The 22,319-nt window shown below is 36.7% G+C and overlaps 1 protein-coding gene across 1 annotated transcript; it reads right to left on the bottom strand.

Moving 5' to 3' along the window:
• Nucleotides 1-2,246: 2,246 nt before the first annotated feature.
• Nucleotides 2,247-18,734, bottom strand: etnppl (ethanolamine-phosphate phospho-lyase). Its single transcript, XM_030161672.1, has 13 exons — nucleotides 18,608-18,734; nucleotides 18,189-18,307; nucleotides 17,501-17,660; nucleotides 16,036-16,110; nucleotides 13,822-13,915; nucleotides 9,875-9,991; nucleotides 8,224-8,306; nucleotides 7,871-8,096; nucleotides 6,450-6,604; nucleotides 6,182-6,271; nucleotides 3,813-3,943; nucleotides 3,600-3,670; nucleotides 2,247-3,470 (listed from the first exon to the last, which is right to left on the bottom strand). Exons 1-13 carry the CDS (start codon nucleotides 18,664-18,666, stop codon nucleotides 3,369-3,371), a joined length of 1,482 nt encoding a protein of 493 aa, XP_030017532.1. The 5' UTR covers nucleotides 18,667-18,734; the 3' UTR covers nucleotides 2,247-3,368.
• Nucleotides 18,735-22,319: the final 3,585 nt, after the last annotated feature.

Genomic DNA, 22,319 nt, shown 5'->3' with positions numbered 1-22,319 from the left:
ACATGTCTGTGCTATGGTATGTTCAAGTTTCCTCCAAATTATCTTACAATGGGTTATTTTTTAAATTAATTTCTGACGGACATAAAGGTAATACACATACTGTACATACACAGACAAGGCTGGTATGGGGGTGGGGGGTTACAAAGCTTATGTTCGTGCAATTTGTTACCCAAAAAAGTATAGGATCATCAAATGTATATATTTTTTTAAGCAAGCAAGATGTGACAGTGGCCCATGGCCCTGGTGTTTTAAATTCATTGGGAGAGTCCAAAAAAAGTGAAGCCTGTTCCATTGAAAGGAGGTCCAGAAAGTCCCTGTGCCAATTGTCTATACTAAAACTGTTGTGCCTACTGGGAATAAGAAGCCAAAATGTTAAATCAAATATAATGAACAATATATTGTCACTGGGATTTCTATCAGCACAGCACATTATAATGACAAACTGGAAGGAACAATGGGTTATTTTAACGGCCAGTTAAAATAACACTATCTTACAATCCTCACACTGGTTACTGCTTGTGTTGATAGTTTACATTATAGCTCTGTTAGCTTAGCCCTGTGTTAGACATAAAACGGCCACAGGAAAACTGCAAATCACCTCTTTTTTTTTTCTGGTTTATGTTGTCAGTAGCAGCACTACAGATCTATTCAAAACTGTCCAAACCAAGTGACAACTGTCACAGTTTAATCTGAGCTGTGGGTCCACAAACAGCCAACTTAGCAAAGATGATAACATCACATAATTTATACCTTTATAAACCTCATAATCAAACTCATGCATTTAGAACAAATGCTGCAGTTTCAGCATCAAACTCCTTTCTTTTGATTTAGAACAGTGTTTTTAGCTTTTAACACTTTATCATCTTGTTTGACTCTAAAGTCCAATACATTGGCATCTTTGGCATAACTTCAGGAGTCTTTATTCTCAATACTTTCATATTTTTGCATCACATTTGAATGTTTAAAAGTAGTAGTACTACATAAAGCTCCTTTAATACAACATGACAGATAAATATCTCCCACTGCCATCTGTGAAAAGACATCTTATATGCAGATTGATATTGGCTGATACTGAAGTACAGGCTAATCCCCTGCATCCATAGTTGGTTTGGCTCCAGCACATGAAGTAGTGCATAGAATGTGTGCTTGCAGACATTGGTTTAATAATATGATTTTCTGCCCAGAAGGTGGCATTATAGTTCTAATAAGCAAGAGTTTCTTTACAACAGGGGTTCCCTAAGTGGGGTACACATACCCCCAGGGGTACTTGAAAGAAGCCCAGGGGGTACTTGAAAATTTTTGGAAAAATACATGAAATAAGTCATCATGTACTGAATACAACATAAATAATGAGAATTAATGCTGAAATATAAAACACAATACATACATTCATGTAATAGTTTTATTATCAATCATCTTGTTTAAGCTTTGGTAACATTTTAATAACATTTGTATTGCATATTATTCCAAATGAGTATATTTGAGTAGCTAAGTAATTATTTTTTGTTGACGAAAGGTTCATTTATTAATTAATGACCAGTTTATTTATGTTTCTTATCAATGAAAGATGGCACTTTTCAGTTTATATTTTGCACACCAAATTTACTTTAAAGAATGTTATTTTTTTTTAATTTATTACAGTTAAATAGGCTATATGTTTTTTTTTTGTTGTTGTTGTTGTTGTTTTGTTTTTTTTACAAAGTTTTGAAACTATAAACAGACACCTTTGGCACAGGAACAAATTTTGCCAAATTTTTTTCAATCAAAATTGCTGAAGCAAGACTTGGGGGTACTTGTCTAAAAAAGTATATTTCAGAGGGTACTCCTATGTAAAAAGTTTGAGAACCACTGCTTTACAATATTGAAATGAGGGGCATCTCAGAAGTTTACACTCTGAACAATTGCGCTTATATTACACTTTTAATCTTAAAACCGGACCCACTATGTTTTTTTGTTTAACTATGTCATTATCATAGGTACTAAAACTAATGCATTCCATTTCAAACAGTAGAAATGCAGAATCCAGTGCAGAAGTGAAATCACTTAAACATATTAAAAGCTGTATCTTGGACTTTTCTCAAGATTTGGTTGCTGCTATTTGATTTGTTTGTTCTCATTTCACAACACAGAGGAGAAAAAAAAACAGATACAGAGAAAGATAGGGCCAATTTCAACATTTCCTTTTTTTTATTATCATTTATTAAATTGAAATTTCATTGTCACAGCCACTGCTGCAAGTGCTGCAATTATAACTGTCACACATCAGTTATGCCATCTAGCATACATGTTTTACAAGTTACACATTCATCCTTCAAACAGCAGTGCATTTGGTCTATGTCAAAAGTCACATTTTTTTTTTCCACATTCACTTCCTTCACCCACTCTGTTCTTCATCTTTTTCAAATTTTACTGTTGCTTGAAAATATATGAGCTCCTAAGCAGACTTGGTAACACTGTCAAATCATTTAGATGTTGTTCAAGGCTGAGTCACTAGAAGGCACTATTTCATTAAGTAACACCTTACTGTCATGTGTCCAGTACTCCAGCTGTCTTATCTTTTATTAATACTATCTCATTATTAACACTATCTGGACATGCTGTTTCACTTTTATTTTCCTTTCTAGTGCATCTCATGGCTTGTCTCGATCCGAGCACAACTTATGCAAACCATCTCCAAACAGGTTATTAAAGAACATGAGGACATTGGTAAATAATTGCAGACTTGTCAAACAATGTGTATGTTTGTTTGGCTGAGGTAGAGTGGGATGAGATGAGTTGTTTTTGGACCTTTGAGCACTTGGTATAGCTACTTTTCAACTTCATGAGGACATTTCTGAAATAACATTATTAACAACATTATTAGATCCTCTTTTACAACACAGAGGATCTAACCTTATATGCATCAACCAAGCATCATATAACCTTTTATTTAGCACAACAGGATTATTCCATAACTGCAATTTGTACACATGATTTTATATTTACAATTACACTGAGAAAAGACACAAAACAAAGTGAATAAAAAGGCAAAATATATTGACATTTTAATTTTAAAATCAAAACTCCCTGAAAGTCATTGTCAAATATATTTTGGCAAAAATCAAAAATGCTTATTAGAAAAGCTAGATTTGATAGTCGATATAGATTTGATAGTTTCTGCACCATAGTAAAGCCATATTAAACATGGACTTTATGCTAAAGTCACACTCACTAGATGTAATGTTTAATACCTGAGAGGGTATTCAGGTTTTGTGAGTATGTCAAGTTTTTCATAATACTGACATTTCAGAGTTTTCCACCCTGTATGAGAGTATTTGTTCAAGGAAAGTGGTGGGTCATGTCAGGGCAGATTCCATTCATATGCAGTATTATGTCTTAAGACGTTTGGTTTGTTTAGTGACTCCTGGATTATTCCCTTTGGTGTATATTAAGCCACTGTGACACAGATGTTCATTTTCATCACTGGGAAGCTTGGAGAAAAAAAAAAACAGAATAATAAAGGAAATCAGTGAGGTTGAACACAGAAAAATGTTGGTGTATTTGGTTTTGGTTCTGATTTTCTGAACAGGCACGTGAACTGAAAGCTGAGTCAGACTTACCTTTCTTTTACTTCCGTCATTTTCTACATTCAGTTTGTCGGGAAACTTCAAACCCAGTGCTTCTTCAAGTTCTGTAAAAAGACACACACGACAAAGAGCTCTTTCAGGTATCGCAGGCTATCATTACACACCTTGATGCTTCTTAATAATAGATGACACCGACAGAAAGAGGTCAGTGCCACAGACAAATAAATAATGGGTGATGTTAAATACCTGTGAGAATGTGGTCGATTTTATCCACTACCAAGTCAACATCCTCCGTGCTGAAACACATCGGGGGCTTGAATTTGAGCACGTTACGATGGGGTCCGTCGGCACTAAGAAGGATGTGCTGTTCCTTTAGTCTAGGACAAAAGTGTAAGATTAGACATTTTTGTGTGAGGTGAAACTAATACCATTAACGTTTTTTTCTCATGCATGTTTATTTAGTGTTTATTTGTATAGCACTATGTAGCATAGATCCTTGCCACAGACTACAGTATCTATATCTATAGGATCATTTGCAATGTCTGTCCCTAACTGGAGACAAAGTACAGAAAACACAAGATAAAAACTTGATGAAATGCATACATAAACAAGTGGTGCCAGACACAACTAACCCCATTTTTTGGCATGGATCCACCTGATGTCTTCATGTATATGTATGTGATGAAGTCAGCATAGCAATTGCCTCTATATATTCAGATTCAGAAAACTTTATTTATCCCATACGGGCAATTCATTTGCACCTTACCACAGACATTGGTCAACATTCAAAGTGCAGTGTGACAAACATGAACCAGTATGCCAATGCAAGATCATTGGAAGGCAACTACAAACTGATGCATTAAATAATCAACAATAAATAATTAACTAGATAAGGACTCGGAGAGCGCAGACCTCCGCCAAGGCAGATCAGCCCCCCCCATCACCATCAAAATTTAATCATTTTTTTCTTTGTGCCAGCATCAACATTTCCTGAAAATTCCATCAAAATCCATCCATAACTTGTTAACAAACAAACAGACAGACAGACAGACAGACAGACAGACAGACAGACAGACAGACAGACAGACAGACAGACCCCAATGAAAACATAACCTCCTTGGCAGAGGTAATAAATACCAATGCGGGCTAAAAGACTAAAAGACCCTGTTGGTTCTGCTAATATTAAAAAGCTCCCAGAGGGAAGACAAGTCTCTTAGTCTGACTCTGATGATCATGTTTTTACAATGGCGTGCAGGCTGTTCTTGTCTTTCAGAGGTAAACCATGTTAAACCAACAGATAAAACAGCATGTTAAAAAGGCCTTCAATGAATGAACAATAAAAGTTCCTTAAGATCTTCTCACTGACATTAAAAGAGTTCAGTCTCCTCATCAGATGGATTCTCTGTTGACCCGTCTTAACCACAGATTCAATATTGGCACCAGACCTGAGCTTATAATCAAAAACAGTGCCAACATATTTGTATGAATCCACAATCTGAACATCTTCACCATGGATCAACCTCACTGTATATGTGGCAAGTTTGAAGTAAATTGAATCAAAACTGATATTTTTATAGACATTTAAAATGTTGCCCAATATAAGTAAATGGGAGAAGAAAAAAGATTTTAAAAATTCATCAAAAATTAAAACTTTGACCTACGTTTCCCAAAATGTAATCACATGTATTCTGTGTCACTGGTGGTCTATAAACCCAATTTGGTATGAATTCAACCAGCAGTTTTGCTGCTAGAGTGTTAAGAAACAAAGAAACAAACTAGAAAAGCTCTCAGAGAGCATAGACCTACACCAAGGCAGATCAGCCCCCCCCAAAACAAACAAACAAACAAACCCTGATGAAAACATAACCTCCACCGTCCTTGGTGGAGGTAACAAACCAAACCAAAAACAATACTCCTTGCCTCCCCTTGGGTGGGGGGGGGGCAGGGTAATAATAAATAATAAAATACAATCGAACATGAAAAACTGAGTTATTCATGACAACACGACTGTTTCATACTTTGGTCAAAATTATGTATTTTACTTCTGAAAACTGTTAAATACATTGTCCATTATTCTTTAGATTTAACTCACTGGCTTTTTATTAAGGATTGAGTCTTGGAGGAAAAGCAAACAGACACTGTTGGGTGTAAAACATTATTTTTCAGACCACGTTATTACAGACTATAAATGATATTACAATTAAGAGCAGTGTGGTAAGTCATGTGGGTATAAACAATAAAAGAAGTGGGCCAAGAATAGAACCCTGTGGTGCACCTGTTCTAGTCTTATAGTAAAAAAATCTGTGTCCAATAATCTTTGTTTGTGAGACGGCATGCTCAGAAGTAGGGAATACAAATCCGTATGCCTTGATGGGATGCAGCCTTTTGATTGTTTTTGTTCTATTGTCACAAAATCTAGGTCAAAAATTCTAAGTTACACAACAAACATTTTGATCTGACGTCAAACCTTGATGGTGTTGCATGACTTTTCTTCCTTACCAGTTGTATAACTGATAGAAACCTGAGTTTGGTGTATTGTAAGTTATCACTGCGGATTGTTCTTAAAAATAGTACTGCAACATGAAACAAATGTCAAATCTCACATTTCCACTTACTGATATATGATTTCTTGGGCCTCTGCTGTAGCAGGAGTGAGCTTGCACCTATCTTTTACAAGCTCCAACCCAACAAAAAGGCCACGACCCCTGCAGAATAGAATGACATTTGCATTAGTCACCCTAGATGTACAGAGTCAAATCCACATCTGCATCACGTCACTAGGAAAACAAGTGCAACTGCAAAGAAGTTAGACACAATAGTTTTGATTCTGTGTTCGATGTGATTAAGCTGCAACACTGTGCGCCATACTGTAACTGTGTGTACCTGATATCCCCGATCAGTGGGTGCTTGTCTTTCTGTTTTTCCAGCAGATTGGTTAGGTATCCCCCCACACGCAATGCATTACCCTGGAGATCCTCTTTCACAATCACGTCTAGGACTGCCAGACCGATGGCGCATGAGACCGGGTTACCACCAAACTGAGAAATTCAAAACCCATACAAAGAGGAACTGTTACACCAAGGATAGGCTCACACCACATGTGAAATCTGCTGCTGGGTTGTTCAAGGATGCTGCATGTTGCTCTTGGGGGTTGACTCAGGAAATGGTCCTAAGACAGAAGACGAAGTAGTTCATGCTGTTTCTGACAGGGTTTTTTAATAGGACCTACAACAGAGGCAGGGTCTTAACCCATAAAGACCCAGTGCTACTTTTGTGGTAGCTCCTAAATTAAATTTTCCTCTATATTTAACTGATCTTAAATGTTTTATTGCCATTTCTTATAATATTATCCTCTTTATTTTGAGTTTTTTCAGTGTAAATCATGTATTCTCCTTTATTTAATTCACTGATCATGTAGATGTTCATAAAAGCTCTGAGTAAATTCAAAGGTTGTGATATCAAAATGGAGAAAACTGACTTTTTCAGTAAAATATATCATAAACTGAACATAAAAACAAGTGTCTCCATCTACTATCATTTATCACACTCCATGGGTGTTACTGATGAATCAATGTTGTAGAAGTTGACGGTGTTTCGAGCCTCTGAACATCAAAATGAATCATATCTGATGACCATGAAAAGATGAATAACTGTATTTTAAAACAATCATTTACATGTATTGATGGGATTAGCGGATCAACAGGTTTTAAGCAGTTTACATCAGTAAATGGTCTTGGTCACCAGTGGCTGTTTGGGTCTTTATGGGTTAAAATTAGATTAAATGACAGAAATATTTAAAGTAGATAATTTTCCACTAGAAATAAATGAAATGTAATTTATTTAACTGGGTTCCCTTTATCTAGTTTTGGGATTTATCATATTTACATAGAAAAAGATAAAATTCTTAGAGGTTCTTGTAAGTTGTAATCAGTGTATCCAGGAGACAAATAATAACCTCAATACGCATACAAAAAATAGCTTTCAGTGTACTTTGTTGACAGGTAATAACTGTGTGTAAGACTGGCAAAGAAAAAAAGACTTTTGTAGAAACCAGCATGATGTAGAAAACAGATGCATCAATGTTCTTTGCAAACATGGACAGATATTTAATGTTAAGGATGAGGTCAGTCAGTGCTACTTCTGGTAAGTGTATAAGGAAAAGCAAACATAAAACATCTATGTATTCTGTATGTTGCTCAAACATAAGAATTTACAGAAATTCTTCAATCATATACTTAACATTTATTGAGGGACTGTGCAGAAAAACTTATCATTTTGTTCCATCAGAATCCTAGTGTTCTTACTGTATTGAAATACTCCATTCCAGATGACATGAAGGCCTGTGCCACTTCTTTCGTTGTGACCACACATGACATGGGGTGACCGTTACCAATAGGCTTTCCCATTGTAACAATGTCGGGCACAAAGTCGTCTCCCTGAAGCTGGAACGCCCAGAAGTGAGTACCAACACGGCCAAAGCCCACTTGGACCTCATCAGCAATGAAAACGCCTCCTGCTTTTCGAACATGTCTGCAGAGAGACAAGGGAATTCAGAAAAATGTGTCATAAACGTCAAAAAAAAAAATTCTAATCTGATCCACAAAAACAACTTCAAAAATCCCTTCAATGTGTAAATATCATGGGCTCTGGTACATACTCTGCTACTTGCTGGAAGTAACCCGCGGGGGGAATGACCTGTCCGCCACAGCTCTGCAATGACTCAGCAATAAAAGCAGCAATCTGCATAACAGAAACACATATTAGATTGTGTCAAAGTTAGACTGCTAAAGGAAGAAGAGGAGGAGTCCTGGCATCTTTGACCTGTAGATTTGTCTCTTTCATACTGTGTCTGTACAAATGTCCATTGTGCACATTCCCTGGGCTGGAAACCGTCACCTTTTAAGTACAGACATATCCTTGGGTTTCACCTTTGAACAATGGACTAAACCCAACAAGTTTGGACAAAAGGAGTCCCTACACAAAGGGATGTTCTGGGACTTGACTGTAAAAGCACCAGTCCTTGGACTGAACCTGGGAAGTGAGAGATACAAGGAAAGAGAAAATAGGGGAAAACGAAATCAGTGTGTACACATGGAGAATGGCACATGACATGCCAGTTGGCACTGTCGTAGCCTTCAGCCTGTTAAGAAATTGGTTCAATAATTACATGGCATTGCACAGTAAACACTGCTGTGTTGATTATATGTACTTGATATTCCAGTTTGCCCTCACAGTAATATATTTACATACACAGTGCAAAACATTTTGACAGTCTCTACCCAGTTCCTAAAAAAGCCAAACCTTAATAAAGAGGAATTAAAGGTCCAGTGTGTAAGATTTACGGGGATTGGGACTGAATATATTGTTCAGACTTATATTTTCCATGATAACACAAAAATGAGTTTTGCTGTGTTATCTTTACCATAAAATGAGATGTTCATTCATTCATTTTCTGAACCGTGCTTTATCCTCACTAGGGTCATGGGGGTCGCTGGAGCCTATCCCAGCTACTTATGGGCAAAGGTGGGGTACACCCTGGACATGTCCCAGTTCATTGCAAGGTTGACATATAGAGACAAACAACCAAGCATTGTAACATTCACACCTATGGGCAATTCAGGTTAACCGATTAACCTATCAGTGCATGTCTTTGGATGGTGGGAGGAAGCTGGAGTATCCGGAGAGAACCCATGCAAACTGGTGCTGGAATCGTACCCAGGACCTTCTTGCTGTGAGGCATGAGTGCTATCTATTGCACCACCGTGTCACCCTTGAGATGTTTGAATCTCTAAATGGAGCAGGAGTAGCCTTATTTTCCATTTTATAGAGCAGGGGTATCAAACTCGTTTTAGTTCAGGGGCCACATCCAGCCTAATATGGTATAAAGTGGGCCGGACCAGTAAAATAGTATAAATAATAGAATAATAACTTCTGAGTGAAAAAAGTAAATTCCGTAATGAAAATGTTTACATCTATGAATTGTACTTCTATTAAGACATTTCAAATATTCACATTTTTTGTTAAAGACTAGTCTGTAAATGTAAACATTTTTGTGTAATTTTACTGTTTTAAAACTAAAACAAAGAGACAAATGTACAGTTTTCATTATTTAATGGTTATTATGATAGTATTTTACTGGACCAGAGTCAATATCTCCTGAATAAAAATGCTAATATTTAACAAAAAAACCCATCTGAAAACCATAGGTGGGCATATGTGGGTAAATGTTACACACTGAACCTTTAATTCAACCCATGCCATAAATTACACTCTTGCTACAGCATCACAAATATGAAAATAAGCTGTACCTTGCCTCCTTTGTCCTGGACTTTGTGGATTATATCTTTGACTTCACCAGCATATGCTTTGGCAGGATCAGGGTGGTCTGCTCTGTATTTGCCTCTGTACACATCTGGGCTTGCAGCCTGTATAATGGAAAAAATGTTGAGGTGATAAGAAGCAGATTCAGATGCCAGAGGGTTTTGAGAGCACAGTAAACACATTGGTTGATGGACACAGCTCAGATCATTTTCATTTTAAACACATAAAAGCTATAATTTTAACAAAACAACGCATTGTGGTCGAACACACTGTGTTGAATTACTTGGCCACCACTGCCTGGGCTAATATAAGGCTGTTTGTACATATCTGTGATAAACAGGCTTCTATGTTTCAGAGCTGCCAAGCAAAGTTCTCAGAATAATCAGTCTGGTATCTTTATGTTTACATTTCCACTTGGGCTATTCCTAGAAAATGTTGGTTCAGCAAGTCGGCAAAAAAATGAAATATTCACACTTCCAAACTACCCTGACCTCAACTCAAGCATGTGACACTTATGTTGGAATGGTATAACAGAGCAGTCAGTATTTTTTCAGTTGTCACAATAATTTCTTATACTATGCATCATGTAATGTTATCTTAAAGGCTATTTTTAAACGATTTAGGGTAAGAACAGAGGAAGCTTAACGGAGCTATATGTGGCATTTCTACCTTCAAATATAAAAACAAATTACCTGAAATTATCATCAGAGTGTTTGAAATAAAGAGTTCTGAAGTTCTGCTGAAGATGCCAATGTATTGGATTGTTGAGATATAATAAACCCTAAGCCTAAAATGGTCCACCTGAACTTTTTTTCTTATTTTGACGATAAAAAGGTTAGATAATATGCTGTGAGTGAGTCCGTTTGCCCATTTTTCAAAGCACTTTTTTTCAGATCTTTCAAAATCTAGCAATCATTTACAATTTTCTGCTTGCTATAATTCTGCTAAATCTACTTATTCTCCAGCTTCTAACACAGGCATGAGTAAAATTACTGTAATGATCCAATAAATCCTATAAAGTGCAACGTCTCAGGTTTCAGAAACTGTTGGAATTTTTCCAATTGCACAAACAGTGACAGAGTTACAGCCATCCAAACTGCATATGTGCAGGGTGTGTCTGCCATGACACGTCAGGTTTTAAAGAGTTAACTGAATGTATTCACAACAAAGGGCCAGGGGATTTATGTGACCACTAGAGGGAGTAGTGAGGAAAACTAACACCACAGGGCCTTTGAACAAAGCATCAGAAAGTGAACAGATGGAACGAGAACCATTAAGAAACAACTTTTAAAGTCAAAGAAAGTCGTGGCAATGAAAATATTTTATTTGAAGAAGAAAACTTGATGACACCATAATACAGATGTGTGTAAACAAAGAGCTTTATATTTTATATATAAATATATACTTTGGTTTCAGTGTGTTCTGGTATGTGACTTGGAATGCCAATACTATGTACAGTCTTGGAAAGAATTATTAGACCACCCTCGTTTTCTTTAATTTCTTGTTCATTTTAATGCCTGGTACAACTAAAGGTACATTTTTTCGGACAAATACAATGATAACAAAAATAGCTCATAAGAGTTTAATTTCAGAGCTGATATCTATCCATTTTCCATGGTTTTCTTGATAATAACCAAAATCACTTCAGTTCTTACTCTCACAGTCAATGAAAACTTTGAGACCATATTTTCCAACATAATTTTTATTTTGAAACCCTAAACTGGAATTTTTTCATATGAATCATTTGTTTAGGATATTGGCATACAGAAACAAAAATCTAAAGTTTCAAGAATAATTTCAAAACAAAAAACTTAACAAAAGAAAATGGCACCTGCCAAACACAAAGTCACAACAGTCAATACCGGATGTAGCGGTCCTGGCTGGGGGTGGTCACTCTCTCTCGCCCTGGATGCAGTCTGTCGTCAACAGAGCCTGTCATGTTGTGGCGTTCAACCAGGTTTCTGATTGTGGGTTGGGAACAGCCCATACATAGGCCTGGCTATATCACTGTAGCTCAAACCGGCCTCCACCATACCCAGTTCCCGGGGACGTTCACGTGATAGACGTGGCATGATGCCATTCACTGAACTAACAATGGTGACCTTTTTTGGGCCTTTATTTAGGTCTTCAAAACCAATCCTTAAATTGTGCAGATACCCACTGAGTACTGCTAAATGTGTATTTGGTCCACTTTTGCAAAGAGACCAACCCATGTGTGATGAACCGTGACAACATGACAGCTCATCATTATCTCAACTACCCGAGCACTAAGTCATCAATAAATCCACAATGAATAATTACAACCCCCCTACAAGTAGAAATATGCAGACATTTCTACCTCAAAGTTTCTATTGACTGTCAGTATACATCAATATCTATGTCATTGTACTGCCAAAAACAGTGCTTTTAGGCATTCCGTGTTTTCTTTTCTGTCTGTTTTAGTCACATGATACACATTGGAGTTAGTACTTGATTGCATAACCATTGTTTTTGATGACTTTTGATGGTCTAATCATTTTTTCCGTGACTGTATGGTGTTCACAGGGTTTAAGTTTAGTCAGTTTTTCAGTTCATTGTGTTTAAGCTATCTTGACAAAAAAATGAGACATTCAACACTGATCAAACCTTCAACACATTCCACAGCAGGTCATGACGCTGCAGCTCACTTATTAACAGTGCCATAGTCCCACACAATGGATTTCCACATGTATTAACATATGAAACAAGTGTCATCTTATAAAAGCAAGAGCAGTTTAAAGTAAGAAGTGAAACTATTTTAAAATCAGCCATAATCTGTCTGAAAATATTCAATTTTTACTATAAAATTGTCATTTATATCATCTTTTATGTTCTTATTTGTTATGTATCTTTTGTTTCTGTATACTTTTGGTGGTCTAATAACTTTTTCCGCGACTGTAGAACCCTGTTAAGGCCAATATGCATAAGTTAGATTACATTTGAAATGCAGCATCCTTTAGTGTCTATGTTTAACAAATGCATGCATTAATACATGACTTAAGACATTACTTAAATTCATTTTATATCACAAACTAGAAAAGCTACTCCATCATCACCCTATGGAACTCACTCCCACAAAACATCGGGAACTCGGACTCAACACAAAACTTCAAATCACTACTCAAAACTCACCTGTTAAAACTTGCATTTTCTTGAGCATCTTTATTGCCTTTGTTCTTTTTGTTTTGTTTGTGAAGCATCTTTGAGTGTCCAAAAAAGCGCCATACAAGATGTATTATTATTATTATTATTATTATTATTATTATTATTATTATTATTATTATGTCCTAAGAATTTGATCAAATGCCTAAAAAAAAGAGACTCATCTTACAATCCTCTATCAGTTACCTGAATGCAGCCATTGCAGGAATATGTTTTTATTGTGTAACATAACCTAGAAAAACAAGACATGAGTTCCATTAAACTGACATATGACAACATGTCTGTGCACATTTCTGGCAGCACTTCTTGGTGTTAAAATTGCTGCTTCATACCTAACGTACTTTTTAAGCAGCGGTTAAGAAGAGAGTGTAACTATACCTCATGTTAATGTGCACATATTGCGCAACCTGACACAGAGGTGCAACAGTTTGTTTTTTATTTATGCTTGTCATTGTGCCACCATAGGGTTGAGAAATGAAGGGAAACCTAAAACCTATGCCTTTATTATAATGACTATCCCACTTACTTTAGCAATACTTTATTTCAGTGTTCTGGTCTTGCATTTTTGGAATAACAGCACTCTTTCTTACACTTTTTCTTACTGTTTCACTGTTTCTTTTCCCACCCATGTGCAGAAACACTTATGTCCTGCTACATTTGCAGTGGTGAACACTCAGCAGCCTGCCAGGGTCCGGCAGAGCCAGCTGAGTCATGGTGTTTTAATAGAGTGCAAGCAGAGACAAAAAGCACTCACCACATGGACAGATGGATTCTGCTCAACGTCCGACAGCTGGTGGAACTTATACGGGCTGATGTCAATAAGCGACGAGACGTGGCCGTGGTACGCACTGCAAACACACAACGCACATGGATGTCATTGCGTCATTGTGTGGTCAATACACGACAATGGACCAAACAGTCAAACAATGATGAGTCATCAGAGGAACTACCTTTGCAACTTTAACCCATAACGAACCAGTGCTACTTTTGTGGCAGTTCTCATTAATTTTTCTCTATTTTTCTGATATTTTACTTAAGTGGTTTGTCAACATTTGTTTTCATATTATGCTCCGTATTTTAAAATTTTCAGTGACAGTCAGGTATTTTCCTGTATTTAATTCACTGATCATGTGGATGTTCATAAAAGCTAAAATTAAAGTTGAGGGTTATATCAGAAACCAATAAAATGGAAGAAAAAATATATCGTAAACTGAACATAAACCCAGTGTCTCCATCCACTGTCATTGATCCAACTCCATGGGTTTTCCTGGTGAATCAATGTTGTAGAAGATGATGGTGTTTCCATGGTAACTACGAAACCTCTGAACATCCAAATGGGTCATATCTGACGACCATGAAAGGACAACCAACTGCATTTTACATGAATTATTTCCATGGATTAATAGGATTAATGCATCAACATATATTAAACAGTTTATATCTGTACGTGGTTTGTGTCACTGGTGACTGTTTGGGTCTCTGTGGGTTAAAACTGTCGTTTCACATCATGCATTTATGTAAAATAAACCATTTTTTTATTGCACTCAAAAGTCAGTACTCTCAGTATTATTGCTTTTTTTGGTCAAATTTTAACCCATAAAGACCCAAACATCCACCTTTAACTTAAAACATCTACTGATCTAAACTATTTAACACCTGCTGATCCACTAATCCTATCAATCCATGTCAATAATTGGTGTAAAATACAGTTTGTCATCTTTTCATGGTCATCAGATATGACCCGTAGTTACTGCGGAAACACCATTATCTTCCACAACATTGGTTCACAAGTAAAACCCATGGAGTTGGATCAATGACAGTGGATGGAGATGCTTGTTTTCTGTTCAGTTAATGATAGATTTTGTTGAAAAAGTCACTTTTTTCTAAAGTTTCCTCTGTTTCTGATATAACTAGAAGCACTCGGAGAGCGCAGACCTCCGCCAAGGCTGATCAGTGGCCCCCCCCATAGGCCCCCCCGATCACCACCAAAATTTAATCATTTCTTCCTTATCCCATTTCCAACAAACCCTGAAAATTTCATCCAAATCTGTCCATAACTTTTTGAGTTATGTTGCACACTAACGGACAGACAAACAAACAAACAAACAAACAAACAAACAAACTAGAAGCACTCGGAGAGCGCAGACCTCTGCCAAGGCTGATCAGTGGCCCCCCCTGTGGGCCCCCCCATGCCAAGGAGGTTATGTTTTTGCCAGGGTTTGTTTGTCTGTCTGTCTGTTTGTCTGTCCGTTAGTGTGCAATATAACTCAAAAAGTTATGGACAGATTTTGATGAAATTTTCTGGTCTGCGCCCCCCCCCGTGGGCCCCCCCACCCCCGATCACCACCAAAATTTAATCATTTCTTCCTTATCCCATTTCCGACAAACCCTGAAAATTTCATCCAAATCTGTCCATAACTTTTTGAGTTATGTTGCACACTAATGGACAGACAAACAAACAAACAAACAAACAAACAAACCCTGGCAAAAACATAACCTCCTTGGCGGAGGTAACAAACAAACAAACAGACAAACAGACAAACAAACAAACCCTGGCAAAAACATAACCTCCTTGGCGGAGGTAATAACCCTCAATTTCAGTCTGAACTTTTATGAACAGCTACATGATCGTGAATTAAATATAGGAAAATACATGATTTTCACTGAAACAATGCAAAACACAGAGGATATAATTACTATAAATGGTGAACAATCACTTCAGAAGGGGCAAATTCAGAGGAAAAAAATCATATAGAAACTGCCACAAAAGAAACCCTGGGTCTTTACGAGTTAATACAATGTTTTAAGACTGAAGCTTTTTCTCATTGTCTACATGTACAATGTTAATCCAATGCACCTGCTTCCTGTTTATTTGTGCAGAGATTTCTCAGAAACATACCTATTCTCACTACAAATTACATCTATTACATCGCAGACAGTCCCTGTAATTTTTGGTGGTCACACTTACTTTTCAAGGGTGATGATATCTTTGTGCCCTGTGTACTGCCATGCCAGACGGAGAGCCAGGTCATTGGCTTCGGAGCTGAAGTTCAAAGGTGCAAGGGTTACTTCGAGTTACTCAGTCACCATAAAACACACAGGTGAAGCCATGGATAACATTAGAACGTCAGACACTGTTTGATGTTTTACTTCTCAATATGTGGATGGATGGGGTGACACGTTTTATATATTTGATGTCATTAAATTTACAGTTAAAGCTTAATTATAGGTGCATGCATCTGACTGCTGTTTTCAATACATGGAAGTATTTTCATCATCTATAATCCGTTTGAGGAATTTATATGAAATATGACAAACTGAAATATTCTTAAATGGGAATATTTTCTATATTTATCCTTTTTTTTTTAGTTTAAGTTTTTGTTTGTTGTTGGTTGGTTTTTGGAATACTGGAAAATTGTACATGTTTATACTTGTGCTGAAAGGATATGTATCCTGAAAATGTGTCCTAACAAAAAGATTATTATTATTATTTTTTTTAAAAGGGAATATTCTTGGTTTATTTCCTCCTTTTTGATCAAAACTGAATATATTTAGGATTTTAACCGGACATCACACACACTTTTTCATCATTTTCTGATGTTTTATCAACTGAAGAATAATTCACTTTGTAGAAAAAATTACAAACATTGAAAATAATCCCTAGTTGCATGCTTAACATAAACATAAATTGACTCATTTATATTTAACAGTGCCCTAGAACAGTCATTCTTACTAATAACATTGTCCATATAAAAGACTTTCCTCATATCTTATCTGAACTGTATAGATACAGACCTTACAAAACATATGTAAGTAGTTTCATCTTGGTCAGGTTTATCAAGGAGCTGATAAAGACGTCAAAGGATTTATTTCCCTTTCGCAAATAAATCATCTACAAACATTAGGTGTGTTGTGGTTATCTTCTGCCGACTAGATAATTCCTGTTCACGCAGAAAAACTCTGGTATTGGTGTGTAAATAAGTAACACTGGCATTGTCAGTCAGACGCCAAGATGAAAATGTACGCAAGATCTCAAAACAAAGATATATCACCCTAGTATTCTGTTCACTTCTCAGGAATGCTGAACAGGTGTTTCAACTTTTGGGTGTTACTGGAAAGCATAATACAGTCACTCCCTTGCTGCACTTGTGTAGTTCTAAACATGTCAGCATCAACAACTGTATTACAATGTGGATTATTACACAGTTAGTCATACATGTATGGATTATAACAATTTATCTTCTTTTGCAGAATAGTTTTAACACAGTAATTTCACTAAATATAAGAAAAAATCCAAAGGCATGACTGCAACTATTCTCTCACTGTGTCTGAAGATAAACAAATAATCCACACCTAAGTGTAAAATCCAGTCGGGCAAATCTACATCAGGGTTTGTGTAGCATGATTATGCATGTGAGAGCAGGCAAACATACCCGGAGTTGACAAAGTAGCAGACAGACAGTTTGTCAGGTAGCGTGGCCTGCAGCCTTTGAGCATATAGAACAAGGTTGTCATGCAAGAAACGTGAGTTTGTGTTGAGGAGTTCCATCTGTTGAGCGCCTGCTTTCACCACATCTGGGTGACAGTGGCCCACTGAAAAAAATAAATAATAAAAAAAAAAAATAAAGGAAAGGAAAGGAAAGGGATGTTCACAGGATTAGAAACAGTCATCATGTTCAGGGGACAAACAGGTTTTACAGTAAGTCCTAAATTAGTCTGACTGTCATTTGTGGTGAGAAGAAACATGTAATAACAACTGGCTTTAGGCACATAATAAAGGGTTTGTGATGAAATTAAAGGGAAACCAGTCAGTCGTGATTAGGTGTGGGTTAGCAGGTTTTTTTTTTTTTCTTAAACAACTTCATCATTTTTCCATAACAACATTTACATCATTAAGGCCTTGCCCACCCCCCACCCCCACCCCAATCCAGGTGGCATCCCCACAAATACATCTACATTTTTTCCCCCTTTTTTTTTAAGTCATTCTTCTCATGTATCCAAGTAAAAACAGAGAATAAAACACAGCACTTCTGGATTGGAGTGCAAATTTGACTGCAGTTCTTACACAATTTGGTGCAAATAAGAGTTAAGTCAATGAAGATGAAGTTCAAATGTATTTACCATGGGCCACGTTGTTGATGCAGTCCAAGTAGCGTTGGCCTTTTTCATCATACATGTACTGGCCTTTCGCTTGAACAATCTTGATAGGGTCATGGCTGAAGAAAATCTTACAAGAGGGCCTAAAGAGAGAGAAAGAGAGAGAAAGAGAAAAAAAAGAGAGAGTCTACGCACAGAGATTTTCAGTGTGATAAGACAGACATATATTTGCAGAAAAAACAGTAGGAGAATATTGCACATAAATACACTTCCACAGACAAGTCAAGCACTCTGCCTACAAGCAAAACAAGTTCACATTTTTCAGCTCTGCCACTTACATGCAGAGTGTTTCAGAGAAGCTACTTTTTTTTTTTTTTTTTTTTACAAACTGTCATCTCCTCGGAAACTTTCTCAGCTCATACAGTAAAAAAGCCAAATCTCACCCAATGAACTTCTTCCTCAGGTCTATGGTCTTCCTCTTGTCCAGTTTTTCCACAGACATGCTGATGTTATCCACGGACACTCTTCTCCCCACTGACCGGGTGATCAACACTGTCTCCTCGAGCGCAAACAATCCAGTTTAATAGCCGTGCGCGCTCCGTGGACGCACTGAGTGAAGCGCAGACGCACCGCAGCTGCGCAGCTCCGTACCGCTGCCACCTATGGGCGCAGGTAGGGTGACAGCTGCGCCTCCAGGAAAGCGACCTTCACCTGGAGCAGATTTTCACCCGTGCAGGTTTTAGCCTGCATGCTTTCGAAACATATTTATCTACAGTGGAATGTAGGTTAAAGTGGAATAATAAAGCCAAATATATTCATTTTCAAGTAAGTTTTGATTCCATTGTATTTATTTTACAGTGATGTCTACCTATTAATCTACTGTTCATATGTGTATTCAGCTTCAGTGGGGCGGAACATACCATTTATGTTATTCATAACCTAGAGCTGCACGATTAATCAAATGGAAAATATAATATCAGCAAAAGGCTGCGATTGTCCAGATGTGAACTGTGATATTTTGGATTCCTATTTAAATAACACAGACAGGAACTGTATCAAATAGGGATGGCTATTTTAGTCAAATACAATCAAATAATAATAAAGGCGATTTAAGTAGATTAGTTATGTTGTAAATTAACACATGCCCTCCTTCCAAACCAATATAACAACGAGAAAAACACTCGGAGAGCGCAGACCTCCGCCAAGGCAGATCAGTGCCCCCCCACCCCACCCCCCAATCACCACCAAAATTTAATCATTTGTTTCTTGTGCCAGTATCAACATTTCCTGAAAATTTCATCCAAATCCGTCAATAACTTTTTAAGTTATCTTGGACACAGACAAATAAACGCTGACAAAAACATAACCTCCTTGGCGGAGGTAATAAGAAGTGGTGCCAGACACAACAAACCCCACCCCTCGCACATATTGCAGCTTATTTTGGCCGGCTGATGTCATTATGTCAATTCACGTGCTGATGTCAGCATATCAGTTGCCTCTATATATGTGCCAAGTTTGAAGTAAATGGAAACAAAATTGATGTTTTTATAGACATTTGAAATTTCGCCCATTATAAGTAAATGGGAGAAAAAAAATATTTAAAAAACTGATAAAAAGTTGGAACATTGACCTACAAAGGAAATTAACCTATGTAAAATTTACTCAAATTGAAGAAAATTTGACTCTACTCAGATGACATTTGGTCCCTCTCTAAAAAGAGTAAAAGCTACTCTTTGGGTAGAGCTCTCCAAACTCAATATAGAAGCAAATTTACTCTTTTTTTTTTGAGGAAAATACTTTTGACTCTGTAAAAAATGCTCACTAATTTTTCCTGTGTAGTTCTCCCAAAATGTAATCACATATATTCTGGGTCACTGGCAATCTATAAACTCAATCTGGTATGAATTCAACCAATAGTTTTGCTGCTACAGATGTATGAAATTTCACTATAAGTAAATGGGGGAAAAAAAAAAAAAAAAGATTTTAAAAATTCATGAAAAAAAAAAAAAAGCAAACTTTGACCTACATTTCTCAAAATGTAATGATCTATTCTGGAACACTGGAATTGTATAAACCAAATCTGGGATGAATTCAACCAATAGTTTTGCTGCTGAAGTATTAACAAACAAACAAACAAACAAACTGAACCAACAACAATACCCCTTGCCTTCCTTTCAGGGGGCCGGGTAATAATAACGATACTAATACTACTACTATTCCTCTCACCCTCATATCAAATAAAATTAGTCATCTACACTTACTGTATTAACTATTCAATTATTCTTGTGTATCCCTAGTGTTAAAGGTGTAAGATGAGTCTTTTACTTTGTCTTTTACTATTTTTATTTGTATACTGTAATGAGGAAAAACATGTCAAAATCATCAGTAATCTGAGCATTTTCTTTGTTAACCAAGTCAATTCTTGTCTATTGTCGACTTCAATATGACTCCTTCAGCACTATACCTTTTACCTATGTAAGCAGTAAACATGTTTTTAGGGAATACATATTAATTGCGATAATTGTTTGGAATGTTCCCTAAAGGTTATTTGTCTTTTGCCATGAAGTAACATTCCATGAGCATTATGGGTAAATATGGTTGTAAAATGGGGTGTGTTACAGTGTCAAGTCAATCAGTCATTTCAGTGTTTATTCCTACATGATGAATATCAGTCCACCACCCTTTGGTTTGTGGACTGCCACTTTTGTTATTAAGTATCAATAAACGTTGGGACAGACTCCTCTGATGGCCTATTTAATCTAAGTCCTCAAGTACAACTAGAGCAGAGATGCCTGTCAGGAAGAAAAACAAGTTTAAATCAAAAGACTCACCTGTGAACCCCAGCCTTAATCTTATCTAAATGTGTTAGTTATGCAGTAATTCCCCCCTCCTGTTCCTCCTCCACCCTCAGCAGCTTTCAGAGAGGAGGAAATTAACTATTAAGATCAACACCAGGCTGCAAACATGTTTATTTGTGCTGTAAAGTTGGCCTGTGGGGATTGGCCTGCTTTAGGATCCAGGCCCCTGCGGCACTTCATGTTAATACATGTTTTGACACTTGAACGTTGGCTTCACTTTTCAGCCCTGGAGGATGCCTCTTATTGATACAGATTCAATATTGAAGTAAAAAACATTGTGAGGTAAAGTAAATTTTCTGCCTAGTTCTTACACAACTGCAAATGAAATCTGAAAATGTATGTTTCATCAACTTCAAACCACTATGTTAATCCAGCTGATGAACAAAGACTGACAGGGGTGGAGTGGGTTATGACACATCCTCGATAAGCATTAGATTCATCCCCTGACCTACAATAAGAACACTATTTTAATCATTTTCATACATAGACATATGCAAACAAATACAGGCATTCAGTTTTTTTTTTTTCTTTTTCAAATGTTCGTTACAGATACATTGGAGGGTTGCATGTGCTGTTCTAAAGAAAGGAAGCATTGTGACGCTGCAATGATGTCCATGTTTACTAATAATAATCTCCATACATGTGAACATTTGTAAAGAAACATTATTATTAAAGATATTTAACCCTGTAGGCCTGAACCATTAAATCACTGACAGAAAATTCCAGTTCTTTGAAACTGGAGCCTTTATTGGTCCTTCTGAACACCTCAAAAAAATTTTTTTTTTCAAATATCAATTTCCATGTGAGTTTCAGTTTTATATCATATTTGATACATCGGGTCTCAATGCTCAAATATATTTTCGAACAAACAAAAGCTTAATATAACACAAACATGTCTAACAAAGTGGTAATTCCTTTTCAAAATTGGCGAAGTTCTGCCTCCTTCCTCATTAATGACAGTCCTGTAGTGTCACTGGAATGGCCTCTGGTGAACGAATTCCTCCCCCCTGGTGGATTATCAGTGTATTGCATGTATCTAATTGTATACATCAGTTTTTTCAATAAAAAAAAAAAAAACCATAACGCTGATCATGTAGAGGGCTTCAAAACTCACGTACCAAATATGATACATTTGGCGTTATAGGGTTTAGAAAAAAAAAATCCAACCAAAAATATAACTCATATTGCATTTGACATTAAATCACAAAGTGTGTGACATTCCTGCAGAAATGTTAATTGGTAAAATTTGTAGTAGACAAGCAGTAGTACTTTCGATAAAAGTTCAAAGTCTGTGGCT

This window comes from Sphaeramia orbicularis, chromosome 18 (genome assembly GCF_902148855.1).
Source record: "Sphaeramia orbicularis chromosome 18, fSphaOr1.1, whole genome shotgun sequence".
In the NCBI taxonomy this organism is placed as follows: Eukaryota; Metazoa; Chordata; class Actinopteri; order Kurtiformes; family Apogonidae; genus Sphaeramia; species Sphaeramia orbicularis.
Note: the sequence above shows the minus strand (reverse complement) of the source record. Positions and strands in the feature narration are given on the sequence as shown.

What these genes read in the sequence shown, in the direction of transcription:
- etnppl (XM_030161672.1), bottom strand. Translation starts at nt 18,666, where the DNA reads ATGTCTGTGGAAAAACTGGACAAGAGGAAGACCATAGACCTGAGGAAG. An exon ending in TCCAGGACAAAGGAGGCAAG is followed by an intron (nt 8,307 to 9,874) that starts GTACAGCTTATT and finishes TCTGTTATGCAG; the next exon opens with ATTGCTGCTTTTATTGCTGA. An exon ending in ATGACGGAAGTAAAAGAAAG is followed by an intron (nt 3,471 to 3,599) that starts GTAAGTCTGACT and finishes TTTTTCTCCAAG; the next exon opens with CTTCCCAGTGATGAAAATGA.